Genomic DNA, 20,807 nt, shown 5'->3' on the forward strand with positions numbered 1-20,807 from the left:
TGGGACATACTTAAAGTGATGAAAGAAAATAACCTACAGATACATTCCTAAGTATTTTATTCACTAAAGAACTATATATATATATATATATAACTATAAAACACTGGTGAAAGAAATCAAAGAGGACACTAATAGATGGAGAAATGTACCATGTTCATGGATCAGAAGAATCAATATAGTGAAAATAAGTATACTACCCAAAGCAATCTATAGATTCAATGCAATCCCTATCAAGCTACCAACGGTATTTTTCACAGAGCTAGAACAAATAATTTCACAATTTGTATGGAAATACAAAAAACCTCGAATAACCAAAACAATCTTGAGAAAGAAGAACTGAAGTGGAGGAATCAACCTGCCTGACTTCAGGCTCTACTATAAAGCCAGTCATCAAGACAGTATGGTACTGGCACAAGACAGAAATATAGATCAATGGAATAAAATAGAAAGCCCAAAGATAAATCCATGCACCTATGGACAACTTATCTTTGAAAAAGGAGGCAAGAATCTACAATGGAGAAAAGACAAACTCTTTAACAAGTGGTGCTGGGAAAACTGGTCAACCATTTGTAAAAGAATGAAATTAGAACACTTTAAAAGATGCTCAACATCACTCATGGTCAGAGAAATGCAAATCAAAACCACAATGAGGTACCATTTCACGCCAGTCAGAATGGCTGCGATCCAAAAGTCTACAAGCAATAAATGCTGGAAAGAGTGTGGAGAAAAGGGGACCCTCTTACACTGTTGGTGGGAATGCAAACTAGTACAGCCACTATGGAGAACAGTGTGGAGATTCCTTACAAAACTGGAAATAGAACTGCCTTATGACCCAGCAATCCCACTGCTGGGCATACACACCGAGGAAACCAGAATTGAGAGACACGTGTACCCCAGTGTTCATTGCAGCACTGTTTGTAATAGCCAGGACATGGAAGCAACCTAGATGTCCATCAGCAGATGAATGGATAAGAAAGCTGTGGTACATATACACAATGGAGTATTACTCAGCCATTAAAAAGAATACATTTGAATCAGTTCTAATGAGGTGGATGAAACTGGAGCCTATTATACAGAGTGAAGTAAGCCAGAAAGAAAAACACCAATACAGTATACTAACGCATATATATGGAATTTAGAAAGATGGTAACAATAACCCTGTGTATGAGACAGCAAAAGAGACACAGATGTATAGAACAGTCTTTTGGACTCTGTGGGAGAGGGTGAGGGTAGGATGATTTGGCAGACTGGTATTGAAACATGTATAATATCATATGTGAAACAAATAGCCAGCCTAGGTTTGATGCATAATACAGGATGCTTGGGGCTGGTGCACGGGGATGACCCAGAGGGATGGTATGGGGAGGGAGGTGAGGGGGGTGGTCAGGATGGGGAACATGTGTACACCTGTGGCAGATTCATGTTGATGTATGGCAAAACCAATACAATATTGTAATTAGCTTCCAATTAAAGTAAATAAATTTATATTAAAAAATAAAGAAATTGTTGCAAAATGTCTAGCTTGGTGTTCCTGTGCTATGTTTTTCAAAGGTTTATTCAGAATCATTAATAATTTATTTCCTATAACTGTGTTTTAAAATGAAAGAAATGTGAAACACCAACTTTGACACCCGTTACACAATTAATGCAAATATACATTTATCATAATGACATAACAGATTTTTTGATAGTTATTTTGAAAATTTAGTTAATCATATTCTAGAGCATATTACTGTCATTGTCTTAGAGTATAAAAGGAATTAATTTTGTTTAAAGTGGAGAAAATATAATAGCAATAGGAAGTTATGATATACATGGTATTATACCAACACATAAGCTACTATACAATTTATAAATTACAGCTTTATAATAAATTAAAGCTCATATTAAAGGGTCTGAAACCCATTATGATGTCTACTGCTGAGAACTTTCAAGACCTACTGCTCCCCTTTCCCTTAGAACTCCTATATGGGCAAACTGATTAGAAGGCTGAATTTTCCCTTTCCTAGGGCATTAGTGGAAAATTCAAACCATAAATGCACTGATCTGAACATAGAAACCCTCACTCCACTACCACCCTGTAACCACACTAAAACCCCCAAAGTCAATGCTTTTCCCTGATATTTTACACTATTTGGGACTTGTTTAAACTTCATTACGTGAATAATAAAAATCTTCATACTCCCCTGGTGTTTGTGTGGTACCAATCATTGCAGATGGTGACTGCAGCCATGAAATTAAAAGACGCTTACTCCTTGGAAGGAAAGTTATGACCAAACTAGATAGCATATTCAAAAGCAGAGACATTACTTTGCCAACAAAGGTTCGTCTAGTCAAGGCTATGGTTTTTCCTGTGGTCATGTATGGATGTGAGAGTTGGACTGTGAAGAAGGCTGAGTGCTGAAGAATTGATGCTTTTGGACCGTGGTGTTGGAGAAGACTCTTGAGAGTCCCTTGGACTGCAAGGAGATCCAAGCAGTCCATTCTGAAGGAAATCAGCCCTGGGATTTCTTTGGAACGAATGATACTAAAGCTGAAACTCCAGTACTATGGCCACCTCCTGCAAAGAGTTGACTCATTGGAAAAGACTCTGATGCTGGGAGGGATTGGGGGCAAGAGGATAAGAGGACGACAGAGGATGAGATGGCTGGATGGCATCACTGACTCGATGGATGGGAGTCTGAGTGAACTCCGGGAGTTGGTGATGGACAGGGAGGCCTGGCATGCTGCGATTCATGGGGTCGCAAAGAGTCAGACACGACTGAGTGACTGATCTGATCTGATCTGATTATTCTCAAAATCCAAAAAAACAAAAACAAAAACTTGGTTAAAGGGCAACCAGAACAATGGATGCAGTTAAGAGGGTGTCTAGGCAATGACCACTAGATTTTCTTTCCTTTTTTGCTTTGAATTAGTAATCAGCTCTGTTACCTACTAGCAGTCTTGGAGTTTGAGCTATGCTGCTTTGATCTACATTTGCTGAGTTCCAATGAATCTTTATCATAGATTCAGTCAAATTACATCAGAAGTTTTCATAATTGACATTTAGAAACAAGAGTTGGGACCCACCTCAAAAAGACTCTGGATTGTGCATCTTAGACTGGACCTGTTTTGTGCCTCAGATTGAATTACATATATTCATTCCAGCATAAACTATGACTAATGCTTGGTTCAGAGAAATGACTCTTACTCTGTGATTGCTGGCTGTGGGTCTCAACCAGGCAGTGGCCTTTCTTCTATACAGTTCTCAGGAAAAATACTGATACTCTGTGAAATATGTGGTCCTGTTGGATGGCCAATTGCGTGGAAGAAGAGTTAGCATGTGGCATGTTGAGGTCTCCAGTCCTAAAAGCAGATGACTCACCATTCTATAAATATCTTTTGCTATAACTGCTGCCAAGGTTTCTTTGCAAACAAAGATCTTTATCCTCAAGCTTATAGAATAAAATACTCATGGTACCCATGTGGCACAACTAAGAAGATAATTCAAATGCTACTTAAACTCCCAATCCTTAATCTATATAAAGCGATGATTGTTGTGGTGGAGCCCATAACTCTGATGTTACAGATTTGACATTCTGGAGGAAGAAACTTATAAATATGAGGAGATCAAAGGGATCTTCCCTCCTCCAAAGCATGCATGCGTGTTAAGTCGCTTCAGTCATGTCTGAGTCTTCGAGACTCCAGGGATTGTAGCCCACCCAACTCCTCTGTCCATGGGATTCTCCAGGCAAGAATACTGGTGTGGGTTGTCAAGCCCTCCTCAGGGGATATTCCTGACCCAGAGACTGAACCGACATCTCTTTATGTCTACCTGCTTTGCCAGACAAGTTCTTTAACACTAGCCTGCAATGCAGAAGACCCAGGTGTGATCCCTGGGTTGGGAAGACACATTGTCGCATAGTCAGACATGATTGAGTGACTAACACTTTCATTTTAGAGAGCATTTCTGGAACCTCTAAAACACATCTGGTAATCAATAAACAAGCTAGTTAAAAAGGAGGTCCACAATTTGATCCAAATAGCAACTTAAATTTTACTACAATATTTATAAAGTGAAAATTTTAAATGTCTCAGATGGGCTTTTGTATCTCTATAACATGAGTTTGGAGAAGGCAATGGCACCCCACTCCAGTACTCTTGCCTGGAAAATCCCATGGGCAGAGGACCCTAGTGAGCTGCAATCCATGGGGTTGCAAAGAGTCAGACACGACTGAGTGACTTCACTTTCACTTTTCACTTTCATGCATTGGAGAAGGAAATGGCAACCCACTCCAGTGTTCTTGCCTGGAGAATCCCAGGGACAGGGGAGCCTGGTGGGCTGCTGTCTATGGGGTCACACAGAGTCGGACACAACTGAAGTGACTTAGCAGCAACATGAGTTTTGAATTAACTTTAATATTTACTAATATGAACCAACTGGCAAACCTTCATGGCCTTAATCAAAATAGAAGGTGAAATTATAATTATTCTTGGAGATCTCACTATACTTAAATAGATTACAGTTCATAACCTGTAATCTAAAGGACTTATTAAATATAAAGAGATACCCCTTGTCCAAGGTAAAGAGCAGTGGCTGCGATTTGCTGGAGCAGCTGTGAAGAGATATCCCATGTCCAAGGTAAGAGAAACCCAAGTAAGATGGTAGGTATTGCGGGAGGCATCAGAGGCCAGATACACAAACCATAATCACAGAATACTAGTCAATCTAATCACAGGGACCACGGTCTTGTCTAACTCAATGAAACTAAGCCATGGCCTGTGGGGCCACCCAAGACGGGTAGGTCATGGTGGAGAGGTCTGACAGAATGTGGTCCACTGGAGAAGGGAATGGCAAAGCACTTCAGTGTTCTTGCCTTGAGAACCCCATGAACAGTATGAAAAGGCAAAATGATAGCATACTGAAAGGGGAACTCCCCAGGTCAGTGGGTGCCCAATATGCTACTTGAGATCAGTGGAAAAATAACTTCAGAAAGAATGAAGGGATGGAGCCAAAGCAAAAACAACACCCAGTTGTGGATGTGACTGGTGATAGAAGCAAGGTCTGATGCTGTAAACAGCAATATTGCATAGGAACCTGCAATATTAGTTCCATAAATCAAGGCACATTGGAAGTAGTCAAACAGGAGATGGCAAGAGTGAACATCGACATTCTAGGAATCAGTGAACTAAAATGGACTGGAATGGGTGAGTTTAACTCAAATGACCATTGTATCTACTACTGTGGGAAGGAATCCCTTAGAAGAAATGGAGTAGCCATCATGGTCAACCAAAGAGTCCAAAATGCAGTACTTAGATGCAATCTCAAAAACAACAGAATGATCTCTGTTCGTTTCCAAGGCAAACCATTCAATATAACAGTACCCCAAGTCTATGCCTCAAACACTAACGCTGAAGAAGCTGAAGTTGAACGGTTCTATGAAGACCTACAAGACGTTTCAGAATTAACACCCAAAAAAGATGTCCTTTCATTATAGGGGACTGGAATGCAAAAGTAGGAAGTCAAGAAACATCTGGAGTAACAGGCAAATTTGGCCTTTGAGTATGGAATGAAGCAGGGCAAAGGCTAATAGAGTTTTGCCAAGAGAACACACTGGTCATAGCAAACACTGTCTTGCAACAACACAAGAGAAGACTCTACACATGGACATCACCAGATGGTCAACACTGAAGTCAGATTGATTATATTCGTTGCAGCCAAAGAAGGAGAAGATCTATAAAGTCAGTAAAAACAGGATAGGGAGCTGACTGTAACTCAGATCATGAACTCCTTATTGCCAAATTCAGACTTAAATTGAAGAAAGGAGGGAAAACTACTAGACCATTCAGGTATGACCTAAATCAAATTCCTTATGATTATACAGTGGAAGTGAGAAATAGATTTAAGGGACTAGATCTGATAGAGTGCCTGATAAACTATGGATGGAGATTCATGACATTGTACAGGAGACAGGGATCAAGACCATCCCCATGGAAAAGAAATGCAAAAAAGCAAAATGGCTATCTGGGGAGGCCTTACAAATAGCTGTGAAAAGAAGAGAAACAAAAAGCAAAGGCGAAAAGGAAAGGTATAAGCATCTGAATGCAGAGGTCCAAAGAATAGCAGGGAGAGATAAGAAAGCCTTCCTCAGTGATCAATGCAAAAAAATAGAGGAAAACAACAGAATGGGAAAGACCAGAGATATCTTCAAGAAAATTAGAGATACCAAGGGAACATTTCATGCAAAAATGGGCTCAATAAAGGACAGAAATGGTATGGACCTAACAGAAGCAGAAGATATTAAGAAGAGGTGGCAAGAATACACAGAAAAACTGTACAAAAAAGAGCTACATGACCCATATAATCAGGATGGTGTGATCACTCACCTAGAGCCAGACATCCTGGAATGTGAAGTCAAGTGGGCTTTAGAAAGTATCACTACGAACAAAGCTATTGGAGGTGACAGAATTCCAGTTGAGCTATTTCAAATCCTGGAAGAGGATGCTATGAAAGGACTTCACTCAATATGCCAGCAAATTTAGAAAACACAGCAGTGGCCTCAGGACTGAAAAAGGTCAGTTTTCATTCCAATCCCAAAGAAAGGCAACGCCAAAGAAAGTTCAAACTACTGTACAATTGCACTCATCTCACACGCTAGTAAAGTAATGCTCAAAATTCTCCAAGCCAGGCTTCAGCAATACATGAACCGTGAATTTCCAGATGTTCAGGCTGGTTTTAGAAAAGGCAGAGGAACCAAAGATCAAACTGCCAACATCCACTGGATCATGGAAAAAGCCAGAGAGTTCCAGAAAAACATCTATTTATGCTTTATTGACCATGCCAAACCTTTGACTGTGTATAACACATATAACTGTGGAAAATTCTGTAAGAGACAGGAATACCAGACCACTTGATCTGCCTCTTGAGAAATTTGTATGCAGGTCAGGAAGCAACAGTTAGAACTGGACATGGAACAACAGACTGGTTCCAAATAGGAAAAGGAGTTCGTCAAGGATGTATATTGTCACCCTGCTTATTTAATTTGTATGCAGAGTACATTATGAGAAACACTGGCTGGAGGAAGCACAAGCTGGAATCAAGATTGCTGGGAGAAATATCAATAATTTCAGATATGCAGATGACACCACCCTTATGGCAGAAAGTGAAGAGGAACTAAAAAGCCTCTTGTTGAAAGTGAAAGAGGAGAGTGGAAAAGTTGGCTTAAAGCTCAGTTTCTAGAGGCCAACCTGGTACTTGATATCTTGTAGGTGCTCAATATATATTTAAGAGAATGAGGAATGATTATTGTTGTCCTGGTTGATAAAATACATAATGATGCCTACATTAAAAGTTTATAACTTTGTGAAAGTCAAACGATTAAATTGCCTTTGATTATGTTTGCATAGGTACATGTATTATAAACTGTATAATTAAAACCTTTTTATAAAAATAAAATTAATTTTGTTTTTGAAAAAAAAAAAGAAAATGAAGATCACGGCATTTGGTCCCATCACTTCATGGGAAATAGGTGGGGAAGCAGTGGAAATAGTGTCAGACTTTATTTTGGGGGGTTCCAAAATCACTTCAGATTGTGATTGCAGCCATGAAATTAAAAGATGTTTACCCCTGGGAAGAAAGTTATGACCAACCTAAATAGCATATTCAAAAGCAGAGACATTATTTGTCAATCAAGGTCCATCTAGTCAAGGCTATGTTGGTCATGTAGGATGTGAAAGTTGGACTGTGAAGAAAGGTGAGCACTGAAGAATTGATGCTTTTGAACTGTGGTGTTGGAGAAGACTCTTGAGAGTCCCTTGGACTGCAAGGATATCCAACCAGTCCATTCTAAAGGAGATCAGTCATGGGTGTTCTCTGGAAAGACTGATGCTAAAGCTGACACTCCAATACTTTGGCCACCTCATGAGAAGAGTTGACTCATTGGAAAAGACTCTGATGCCGGAAGGGATTGGGGGTAGTAGGAGAAGGGGACGACAGAGGATGAAATGGCTGTATGGGATTACCCACTTGATGGAGATGAGTTTGGGTGAACTCTGGGAGTTGTGATGGAAAGGAAGACCTGGCGTGCTGAAATTCATGGGGTCTCAAAGAGTCAGACATGACTGAGTGACTGAACTGTGCTGAGTGAACAAATAAGTATGCTTCATTTTAATCATCAGAACTACTGCACTCCCTAAATATCCAACAGTGGTCATGAAAGAAGCTGTAACCAGAAATGTAATAAATTAAGTTATATCTTTTGCATTTACAACAGGCTAAGAAATTGAGATCCCATGGCCTTTTCTTAACACTTAAAATAGTTCATATGGTTCACTGCATTTTAAAACAGAGTCTTCATATATTGAAGCCCACTGTAAAAGACATTTATAGAAGGGTATTTATCACCACTACTTCTCCATTTAATAGCCAATTTGGGCTTCCCTGGTGGCTCAGACTGTAAAGAATCTGTCAGCAATGCAGGAGACTGAGGTTAGGTCCCATCCAGGGGACCTCCCATCTTCTTCCGTGGAGAAGGGAATGGTTAACCACTCCAGTATTCTTGCCTGGAGTATTCCATGGACAGAGGGGCTTGGTGGGCTTAGTTCATGAGGTCACAAAGAGTTGGACACAACAGCAACTAACACACAAGCTAGGCTTTTCTTAAACCTGGGAAAAATGAATGGTAACTCACAGTGGTTTTCTGAAACTCTAATTCTGTTGCTCCACTCATTAAAGGCCTCATATCCAATATTGTCTAAGTTATGAGCCCCATCTAATCACTAGGTGGTAATATTTTGCTAATGATTTGGCTCATGTGTGTGCTTAGTCGTTAAGTCATGTCTGACTCTTTGAGACCCTGTGTACTATAACTATCAGGCTCCTCTGTCCATGGGATTTTCTAGGCAAGGATACTGGATCATGCTGCCATTTTTCTCCAGGGAATATTCCCAACCAAGTAATCAAACCCACATCTGCATCTCCTGCATTGGCAGGTGGATTCTTTACCACTGCGCCACCTGGGAAGCCCTGATTTCGCTCATCTCATCTATTTAATATCAGTTTCAAAAGACACTCAGCTATAGTTTGCCTTTGAGATATGCTCTCTGCTTTGCACTTTGAAAGGACAACTTTACCTGGCTACCTATGAGGTCTTCAGAAGCCTAGCCACTGCATACTGCCTTGGTAGGCAAGATGGTAACTGCATTCAACTTTGTCTAGGAGCACAGGTAACATCATATCTTCCTTCAAGGAGATTCATTTGTCACAATCATTCAAGACAAGCAGATATAAAAGAGTTCACAAAAAGGGGTGGTGGTGGTTTCATTTCCCTACACGTATTAGAAGGCCCTGTCTCTTGAGTTAAATCCTGAGCTATTAATTGGTCAGTCAAAAGCTACTCCATCCTTAACACCATTAAGAAATAAACCTTGACTCTCATGGTACCACAGTGTTAAAACAAGCTGAAAATATTTTAGCAATTTTTAGATTTTGAGGGCAACATATTTTTCATTTATAAAAATATGTTTCATTTACTTAAGCCCATTTATCCTGTTACTAGTATACTGAACTACCTTGAATGGGGCCTTTTACCAAAAAAAAAGAAAAAAAAGCCTCTAGAATCTTTCCAAATTTTAATATAACTGGTGCTGCCACTTTTTACCCTTTGACTTCTTCACTGTAAAGGCTTTAGCAACTTCCTCTCATGCCTCTTGGAATTTCTGGGCCACTCATAGTAGCCATAAGTTGCCCATGGACTTCAAATGCAAGAGGTTCCCACCTGAAGCCCTATGTCATCACAATGACAATGCTGCATACTGGGATCTCCTGGAAACAGAGGCAGTCACAGGCTCTAAGATCATGATCCTCTCTATCCAGCTTTCCATTACACCTTGGATCATGAAAGTAGTACCTTGCAAGCTGGGTATGGCTGCTAAGGCTTTCTTGCTAAAATGGAAATGATACCTATTTGTTAAAGCCAAACGTAGGCCCCCTGGGGTAACCCACCCCAATGAGGGTGTGGTCTGCCCTAATCTTAGTTCCTTGACAGACACTATGGTTTCACAGGCAGTCACTACTCTTCTGAACCCCTTAGCTAGAGGAACTGCTTTGGATCTTGAGTGGATAGCAAACAAAGTTTGTACATGTCACAGCAAGTACAGCTACCATCATCATACGTGACTCAACTTCCTGGAGAGCCATTGCTTTTCAAATCTTAACTAAGACATCTCTGTTAAAGGACTCAATTAGTGCAACTGCCCAAACTTCAGTCAGGCATTTTACACTGACCACCCTTGTCAATAAATCAGTACAACTGAACACTTTTTGCAAACTACTGGGCCGTTGCCAACTGTCTGACCATGTGGTCGAGGGTTGCCCTTTATGAGGAAAAAAATTTTGAAATCTTGTCTTAGACATTCCCAAAATGCAGACAATGCCACATGTGCCTCTACACAGAGTTCTAGTCATTCTTGCTAATGATCAAGGTACTCATTTCAATTCTCACCATATTGCTGAGCTCTAGAACAAGGTGTTCAATGAATTTTCATCTCCTTTACTAAATAGATCTATGATTCACAAAGTACCACTGTGGCTATAAACAAGTTCAAACATGGTGCAATTCACTCAGTCAAACACTGAGAGTGAATTGTGATGAAGGCCGATCCATCATTGATCTTTAACTGCTCACAAGTTTCAAGCTCTCCTCCCCATCCCCCAGTTTCCCTTTTGCCTGATATTTGGGCAAGCTGATAAGAACACATGTATGCATTCTCCTTTATAAGCAATGGGAATTTTGAATCTCACAAGCCCTGACCAGCATGTAGGAGCTTTCACTCCAGTATCACCCCTATAAAACCCAAAACCAGCTAGCTTTCTTTGCTCCCTTAAGCAATTTTGGATCTGCTTGGATCCAATTTTGGATACTGTCCTGCTCTTCTCAGAAAGCCTCATTGTATCAGTAATACATCTTTTTTACCATCTTGGTCAAAGTGTGGTATCATGAGTCTTGACATCTGAACCAAACTTGAATGGGGGGGTCCTATTCTAGCTAGTGACCAAATATGGCCACAAATCTAATTATGAATAGTAACCAAATAATTAAATAATATAATTTTACATATTCTAATTAAATATTCCTTACCCTAAAATATTAGGCTCAAAAAAAGCTTCCTTTCTTACAAGGGTAAAATTAGCTTAGTCATTTTGTATACTGACATTAACACAATCATCAGTTTTAAAAGAGCTTTCCTTTTCAAGTGTTTCATATTTAACTAGTGATGATAAATAGTAAATACAAATTTTGAGTAAACACACATTTTATGAAGATTATTCATCATTGTTAGATAAGTAAATTCAATATTTACAAAAGACAAATCATTAAATTTGATACAAATGTACTGCTAAAAAATGAAGTATCATACACTTCAAATATAAATAGCCTTTATTGACTGTAAGAGTTTATTTATTACTGAAAACTTCATACCAGGCAAAAACAGAATGCCAATAAAATAATGTAGTGACCTAATGAGAATAAAAAAAAAATCTCAAAACAGTTTGTCACTAAAATGTGGGGAAACTCAGTGACAATAAATTACTGAATTAAGTATAAAGACAGGTAACAACCACATAAATTATGTAAACAATGCTGAATAAAATAGGTCATTTGAGAACACTATAAGATCAAAAGGGAAATGGTTGACGACAAGGGATTAATCTCCAAAATATAAAAACAGCTCATGTAGCTCTACGTCAAAAAAAGCAAACAATCCAATGAAAAAATGAGCATAAGATCTAAATAGATATTTCTCCAAAGAAGACATACAGATGGCCAAAAAGCACACTAAAAGTTGCTCAACATCACTAATTATCAAGAAATAAAAATCAAAACTACAACCTCACACCAGTCAGAATGGCCATCATTAAAAAAAAAATCTGCAAACAAGAAACACTGGTTAAAGTGTGACCAATTTACATTCTCTCCTACACTGCAGGTGGGAATATAAATTGGTACAACCACTATGGAGAACACTATGGAGGTTCCTTAAAAAATGAAAAAGAACTACCATATGATCCTGCAATCCCACTGCTGGTTGTATATCTAAAGAAAACCATAATTTGAAAATATGCATGCACCCTGATGTTCCCTGTGGCACTATTTACAATGGCTAAGACATGAAAGCAATCTAAATGTTCATGGACAGAGGAATGGATTAATAAGATGTAGTGTATATATATATATGTGGTGTATACACACAGACACACACATATATATACACACAAAAACACATATGTATATTTGTTGTTTAGTTGCTTATTTGTGTCTGACTTTTTGTGACTCCATGGACTGCAGGACGCCTGGCTTCCCTGTCCTTCACAGTCTTCTGGAGTTTGCTCACTTATGTCCATGTCCATGTGTACACACACACACACACACACACACACACACACACACAGTGGAATATTACTCAGTCATTAAAAATAATGAATTAATGCCATTTGCAGCAACATAAATAGACCTAGAGATTATCATATCAGACAAAGACAATATCATATAATATCATTCATATGTGGAATCTAATTAAAATTATATAAATGAACTTGTTTACAAATAGAAACAGATTAATAGGTTTTGAAAACAAATTTATGGTTATCAAAGGGGAAATGTGAGGGGGAGGGAAAAATTTGGAGCTTGGGATTAACACACACTACTATATGTAAAATAGATACTAATAAGAACCTATTGTATAACACAGGGAACTCTATTCAATATTTTGTAATAACCTATGGGGTAAAGAATCAAAAAAGAATGAATATATGTACTGATATAACTGAATTGTCAATATATATATGTATACACATATATATGTTTATATATAGTGTGTGTGCATCTTAGTTTCAATCCATTTTGGTTTTTCCTTTTAAGTTTTAAGGAGACCTAAATTTTTAAAGACTACTTTTCATAGACTAAGAGTTTACACAGAAAATTGAAAGATGTATTGCAAAAATAGATTGTATTCAACAATCATCATTCAATTTCCTAAGTCTGTAAGATGGAAGGGAAGTAATACATTTAATGTATATAATAAGGATTAATGAGATAGTTGTTAATAGATCATAAGTTTTAATAAAGTTCAAATTAGTTTAAAAAATAAGTTTAATCCTATTTTGTAGGCAGTATCATAGAGAAAGATTTTTGCAGATTGACTAGAGGGAAAATACCACACTAGGAAATATAAAGACAATGGTTGTGAATAAGAAACAAAATATGTAGAGTAGAAGAAAAGTTTAAGGTGATGATAGCTAATTTAAAGATAAACAAAAATCTTTTCCCACAGCAAATACACAAAAGGTCTTGGTAACTCCATGCCCCTGTACAGAGTATACTAGACTGACAATAACTTTGTGTGATTTAAGGATTCATGAATTTGAAATCTATGCAGCCAATAGTCTACACAACAACAAAAGATAAGAGATAGGGCAGATATCTGGGAAACCTAAGAAGGAAAACCTGAAAAGCTTTTCATGCACATTTCCAAGATGCCACTTTTGAAAGCCAGTCTTGGGAAAAAGTAAGCTTTATATCTTAACAAATATGTGTTCAGTATGGGTCTTTAAGGAGGTGAGACTATCTGGGAAGCTAAACACAAAGTTAAGTCACCATAGACTATCCTGGATTTCCTCAAGGTGATTTACATGTTGGAATTCTCCAAGAAATCTGAATGTTAGTTTACATTCTATATAGTTAATATTTGATACATGCTTTGTAGAGTAATTTATACTAGGATTTTCTACATAAAACCCTAGTAATATAGTCTATCCTCTGTAGTGTGTTGAATAGAGTCCCCTTAATATTCAATCCCACCCAGGCACTCAGAATATCATTGTATTTGGAAAAACGACCTCTGCAGATATAACTAAGATTCAGATGAGGTTATGGATTAGGGTGGACACTAAATCCTACAACTGGTGTCCCTAGAACAAATGATACAAAATGCTACCAGGGTGGGTTGCCATGCCCTCCTCCAGGTGATCTTCCTGACCCAGGAGTTGAACCTGAGTCTCTTGTGTCTCCTGCATTGGCAGGGGGTTCTTTACCAGTGGGTAGCCATTCCCTTCTCCACTAGCGCCACCTGGGTGATGTAGCTACAAACTACAGAACTTCAAGGATTGCTTGGGGCCATTAAAGTTAGGAAGAAGCAAGGAAGGATTCTTCTCTAGGATCTGCAGAGGGAGTGTAATGTTACTGATACCTTGATTTCAGGGGTCTAGTCTCCAGAACTGTGAAAGAATAAACCTCTGTTGTTCTAAGCCACTAAATTTGTGATACTTTGTTAAGGCAGACTTAGGATACTAATACATTTATTTTGCAGATACTTTCCAGAATGTAAAGAGTGAGTGATGGAAGAAGGGGAAGAGAGGAAGGAGATCAGGAAGCGATGATAATTTCAAAAGGCAATGTTGCATGTGAAATTAACTGAGGTACAATGATACTAATCATGAATGATTTCTCCTGCATTATAGTTTGAAGAGGCCCTCTAGGTTTTTAAACTCCCATCTCCTTAGATTGCTTTAAGCATCGTGCTTTACTAACTGGTCCATCTAAAATCTTCAATTTTGCCCTCTCTACTATATTTCTGTTAGGCTTTAAGCTAAAAACTCCATTACTTTCTATCCCAAGAAAAAACAGACAAACACAAACACTAGCCTTTGACTAGTATGGTACTTTGGTTATAGCTCTTACCTCTTTCTGTTTTATTTCAGCCAAGCTTATGGAAATAGAAATCCACAACATTTATTCCCCAAATTTACTAGCCACCTCCTCCTTGCAAAATGACTTTGGCCCTACACTACAGGTATAAATATATAATATCAATAAAAATGTTTCCCCCAACAATGTCAACAGTTCTCTTATATTCAAAATATCTATCCTATACCAAATTCAAAATAAAATAAAATTTGTCTGCTATGTTTTTGGCACTTAAAAACAGTGCATGAAGACTATAGCAAACAAACCATAAAGGGAAACAACTTATTGTTAAACATTAAGATGAAGGAAAAATAAAACTTATTTTATTAATACATAAACTAAGGTATTTTTTTTTTTTTCTGCCCTTTGTGTGTCATGTAGGATCTTAGTTCCCTGATTAGGGATTGAGCCCATGCCCCCCACAGAGGAAGTGTGGAGTCTTAACTACTGGATCACCATGGAAGTCCAAAACAGAACATTCTTAAATTAAAAAAAAAAAAAAAAATTAAAGGGAAATAGTTCATTAGAGGAAAGACAGCTAAATATCAACAACTGACCCATAAATGTTATTTTCTAAGTATTTAGAACCAGAATCCTACAGAATGAATATTACCAGATGACCCTAATAGATGAAGTTGAAATGAAATCAATGATGCTGATAAAAGTGTTATGAATTGACTCTTATCTAGAAAAACTTAAAGACAGAAATTCACTGACAAAATAGTATTCACTCAGTCAACCAGTAGAGTTACATTATATGCACATTTAATTCATATGAATTCAAATCTACACTGGGCAAAAATAAATAAATGAAAGCAATTTTGTAGTAAATGACCTATAAGAAACCAAACTAGCTCATCTGGTATTATCTGAACAACTGCTATCTTTCTAACACTGGAGGAAAAAATGTCCTGTTAGAATTGTTGAGATAATATGGCTTACACAAAATACTGTGGATGATCTTCTACAGCTGACACGGTATTTTCATGGGTAATGTTGATTGCATGTGGTTTTCTCCTTATATAATGACTTTAGAAGTTTAACCCTTGTAAAAACATGAAATCTCAATAAATGAATCGAGTGTATTGACAGATATTTTGCTACAATATTTAAAAATTAAATTCTAAGTGTCTGCATATAAAAGATATGGAGGAAGAAATGGTTATAATTTGGGATAAATGACAGGAAAAATGTGAAAAGTGATATGTTATGACGTGATATCAAAAGTCATAAAACACAACACAAAAGCAACAGAAGGAAATCATGGCAAAGTGAGAAAGAGAGGAAGAAACAAACAAACAAAAAATTTGATTTGCAGAGATCCAGTAACTGTTGCTTGATTATCTCACATTAAAGAGGGAAAGGTAGGGACAGAAAGATATCTATGACTGCAGTTTTTAATTCCTCTATTTTGTTTTCAGAAAATTTCAAGTGATCAATAGGTGATTAGATATTCACTGGAGATGTAAAGCACAAAATATGTGTTTTCATGCTTTAATTATACAATATAAATGTTTTATTTTTAGCCATGTTACTCTTAAGACCCTAGGGCTACTGAGTAATCCATGTCATTTTATTTCAACTTTTGAGGTTAGGAGTACCTATGAATGTGAACATAAAGTGTGTTTGTATGTGCATCCAGGTGTGTATGTGACTTATAATATACTATATAATGACTTACACATATTTTATTTAATTATAAAATAACTCTAAGAAATAGACACATCACTTCTATTTCAGAGATACGAAAAGTAAGACTCATGTAATTAGTCCAATGGAAAAGAGAAAATTGAGTTGTGTTCTCAATCTGGAAATCTGTCTCCAAAACTGGCATTCTTAACCCAATAGTATGAATTATCGACTATGACATACTATATATACATAGTCTTATTACTACTAACAATAGCTCTGCTCCATATACATAATGATCCCTGCTTTACACATAAAGAAACTGAGTTTCAAAGAAGTTATGTTTATTTGTCCAACGACAGATAGCTAATGTGTGACAAACTAAAATTAGATTAGAATCTGTTTGACTTCATATAAAGTTTGAAATAAAGAATGATGCAACATTTATAGAAAAATAAAATCAGTTTCCTTACTAGTTAATCAAAGTGTACCTGATTTTATCCACAGAAAATCCAAGACTTGTTTGAAAAAATTAGTGTTAAAAATCACCAATTATTGGTTGTATTATTTTTCATATTAAGAGAATTTAATTTTACTTACATTAACTCTGCTAAAATACAAATTCCATTCACTAGGAATCCATTAATTTAATTTTAATCAGAACTTTTTTCTTCTCTCTTTGAATATACATACATATATAAGCTACTATCAAATACCTCCCGGTGACCAACATGTGTATGTATCGGGAAAGAAAATGTGATTTTCTTCTTTTTCAATCCTTTGGCTGCATTCTGTTCTCAAGAATAGAATCTAACAGAACAAATTAATGGCTTCCAGAGAGACTCAGATAGCCATGCAGTCTTCTGGATTAGCACTGCTAAGATTCTATCAGTCACCATGTAATATTTTTGGTGACTGGGGACTACAAAGCCCTCTAGAAAGGGAAAACTCTTCTGGGCACAAAATGCAATACAATAAACACAATTATATGGATGATTTTTTTCTTTCTAAACTGTCCTTTTCTTCATAATCAAAGAGCTCAACTCTGAATAAATAAATCAACATGCTAAGGAATAAGAGATTGCAGAAAAAGACTGTGCTAATGTTGGCATCATCAATTCTATTTCAAGGTTAAAATAAAAGATTTAATACTTCCTGTCTGATGATAATGTTCTCTTTACTAAGTTGTGGATCTTGGACTTGTTTCAGAATAGAGAAAAGGAGGATATATAGGTAAATTCTCATTATAAGAAATTGGACTGGAAGCATCAGCTTATTTTATTATCAGCACAAACATTAAGTGAAGATGTGATCCAAAAATCTTGATATGATAAAATCTATATCCTTCTGCTAAAATACTCCGTCATCCTGACCCAGACATTCATTTCCTAGCAAATTCTTCACCATGTAACACAGCGCTGTAAATCTAAATTGTAGAAGTCTAAAAATCTTTCAGCCTCTCTCCCACACTTTGCTGTTCACTAAATTTCCTTTGCCTATCCATCCATAAACAGAGCTTAACCTGGGTTAGATCCAGCTGAATTTCAGATCCAAAACCTTTAGAAGCCAGGTAAGTGACTTCTAAGACTTGTGATCAGGGAGATGTGAAGTCAGCAAAGGACACATTGTCTTCTCAATGCCAATGTAGAACAGATTGTCAGGTTGACAAGAAGAGCCAAAATGTCCTTTGCTGTCTTTTTATATTCACTGCTGTTGTAGAAACTAGGTGCTTAAAATAAAAATATTTTTTATCTGCAAATGTGTTTATAAAATATAAAACTAATATAATTGTTTTATACATATTTTGTTATTATTGTAACAGCTCCATATTTGAATATATGCATATTTGGCAGAGCAGACTTTGCTTTATGCTCTGGTAATTTCCCATTTTATGAAATTCCAATATGAAGGCACTTGCAGGGTTACTGGATGTACTTATTTTTAAAAATTAAAAACAATCCTGTTTTCATTTTTATATTGTTGTTCACCTGTGTACTTGACTATAAATTCAGAATGCAAAAAATAAACTCAAAATTTTATTATTACAAAGCTACTATCTAAAAATAATTTTTGAGTACTTTATGACCAGTAAATATTTTCATTAAAAAGCAACTAACATTTTGAATAGCATACAGTGAAAATAAAGCATATTTAGAATGATATACTACATGATGAGATGAATCTTACTTACCAAACTCCTTGGGAACTGCTATAGAATAAACACAATTATGTCCCACACTGTAATTTTTTGGATAGTTTGGTGATAGAACAGTGCCTTCTGAACCTGTTGAACGACTTCCACACGGTGCTGAAATTAAAAAATATTATTTTTAGAAAAAATTATATTATGAATATTTTCTTGATATAAAAATATGGCTAACTGATTTTAAGGTATATCATTTATTTATATGTTTTAACAAGGGTCCTCATTGTCAAATATTTTAAAAATAAAAAATTGTGCACCTAGAAAATTTTTTAAGTATTCAGATTTACTCTTCTCAGAAGCAAAGTAATATAATAAAATTATAGTGGTGCTATCTATCTCTAGAGGTAATAATGGTGGTCTGCTTTCATTTATGATAAAAGAGTAAAGATAATCATCTCTTTTAAAATGATGAGAAATTACACATGCAAGTGGGAAATTGTTTTACTCACCACCAAGCTTTGAATCTACTCAAAATCAACTGTGATTATGCTCCCATCAAATTAGTTATTTCTATACCCAGGACAGGGATGGCTATATAAACACATTCATCCACTCATCTAAGTAAAATATTCTCTCATCAATCTCTTATCTGCTTATGATTTACATTTAAATTAGGAGTTGCTGATGGGTGCATAGAGATGGTGCATTTTTGCTACCTCAGCCCCAAATGTGCTGTGTTCCTTAAAAAAGATGAGGGTGAAACTGATTTCTGGAAAATTTGTAGATAGTGGTTCTGTTGTTCACAAGATAAGAGGATGTTTTGGATTTATAGTTCTGGAACACAGAGAAAGATATGGGCTACTAAAGGGGTTATAGTTATCAAAGCAAAATGTGATAGTTGATATTATTTATATGAATGGGATCTTCCAGGAATTATGTAGAATGAGAAAGATGGCCAAAGAGGAAGCCTGGAGAATGCCAAGGTAGGATTAGGGGGTGGCCGCGTGTAACCAGTTGCATCCGACTTTTTGTGACCCCATGGACTATAGTTGTTAGGAGCCTTTGTCCGTTGGATTTTCCAGGCAAGAATACTGGAGTGGGTTGCCATTTCCTACTCCAGGGGATTTTCCCAGTCCAGGGATAGACCTGAGTTTCTTGCTTCTCCTGCATTGGCAGCGGATTCTTTACCACTGAGCCACCTGGGAAGCTAGAGGGTGAGACAAAGAATTTAGTCTATTGGGAACCAAGAAGGAAGAAAGTTAAAATAAAAGAAAGTGTTCAAAAAATGTTTGGAGATGAAAATGGCAACTCACTCCAGTATTCTTGCCTGGGAAATCTCAAGGACAGCTGAGACTGGAGGACTACAATCTATGACATCGCAGAATCAGATACTACTTAGCCACTGAACAACAACACATAATCAGGCAGATTGTGATTTGGGAAAATAGGTCTTGAAGGAAACGTGGCATAAAATGGAGTGAAGTGACCTAGCAATATGGAATACAGAGTTTTGTAAGAAATTAACATTTATATATAGAATAATAGTTGCAAATGTTCAAAAAATAAAGTTTTTGACTAAAGGGAAAAAGAAAATGTTGTGTTGCAAAGTGGTAATAAATGAAAAAAGAGTCTGAGGGGGTTTGGAGGTCTGGAGAATTATGCAGCAGGAAACTGCTTCCCCAGGCTCTGGTTTCCTCCAGGAGGAATGCTGCCCAGGCATGCCAGCCTGCTGGCACTACCCCTTATGCCCTGGAGATGCAGGAGCTTCTTGATTGGTGAGCCCAGGACAGAAACTGTATTGTTGGTCTCCTCTTCAACCTGTTTAAGGATTAATCTATTGAGGAGGTGGCTGTGGTTGTTGGGAGACACCTGTAGCTGCTTAAGAAGCCCACTGTTACTGTTCCTCAGCTTCTACCAATATTAATACTGGGTTCAGAGTGCTTTTCACATCTACTATATCCTTCAACTTTCTGTTTATTCATTCTACTAACATTTGAAATTGAAACTCCAACTGAAAATCAAAAGATTCTACTTAAAGAATAATCATAATATACAGTAAAACATGTAACTTTTTCTGTATTTTCAAAGTCTTCTGTAAATGTGTTACCATCCTTTCATAATCTAAAAAATAAAAAGAAAAAAATTAAAGCTGGTGACTTGACTTCCTTCTGCTTATCACTTAATTTGCCTCGAATTTATGTAGGGAAGATGCCCTTCAAACATTAGAAAGGAAGTTTTTGGTATTATAGGTACAGTAGTTTTAACAAGAGTAGCTTTTTGCAAATTATAACCAGGAAATCAAATGCAGC

At 36.9% G+C, this 20,807-nt stretch overlaps 1 protein-coding gene across 3 annotated transcripts in view; it reads right to left on the reverse strand.

Moving 5' to 3' along the window:
- CSMD3 (CUB and Sushi multiple domains 3) overlaps nt 1-20,807 on the reverse strand; it is a 1,469,470-nt gene that overhangs the window by 277,362 nt on the left and 1,171,301 nt on the right. For all 3 annotated transcript variants that reach the window (XM_070382828.1, XM_005887888.2, XM_005887887.2), the window contains one exon: nt 18,544-18,660. In XM_070382828.1, coding sequence (XP_070238929.1) covers nt 18,544-18,660 — 117 coding nt within the window. The remainder of the gene's footprint in view (nt 1-18,543; nt 18,661-20,807) is intronic.

The sequence above is a fragment of the Bos mutus genome, chromosome 14, assembly GCF_027580195.1.
Source record: "Bos mutus isolate GX-2022 chromosome 14, NWIPB_WYAK_1.1, whole genome shotgun sequence".
Classification (NCBI taxonomy): domain Eukaryota; kingdom Metazoa; phylum Chordata; class Mammalia; order Artiodactyla; family Bovidae; genus Bos; species Bos mutus.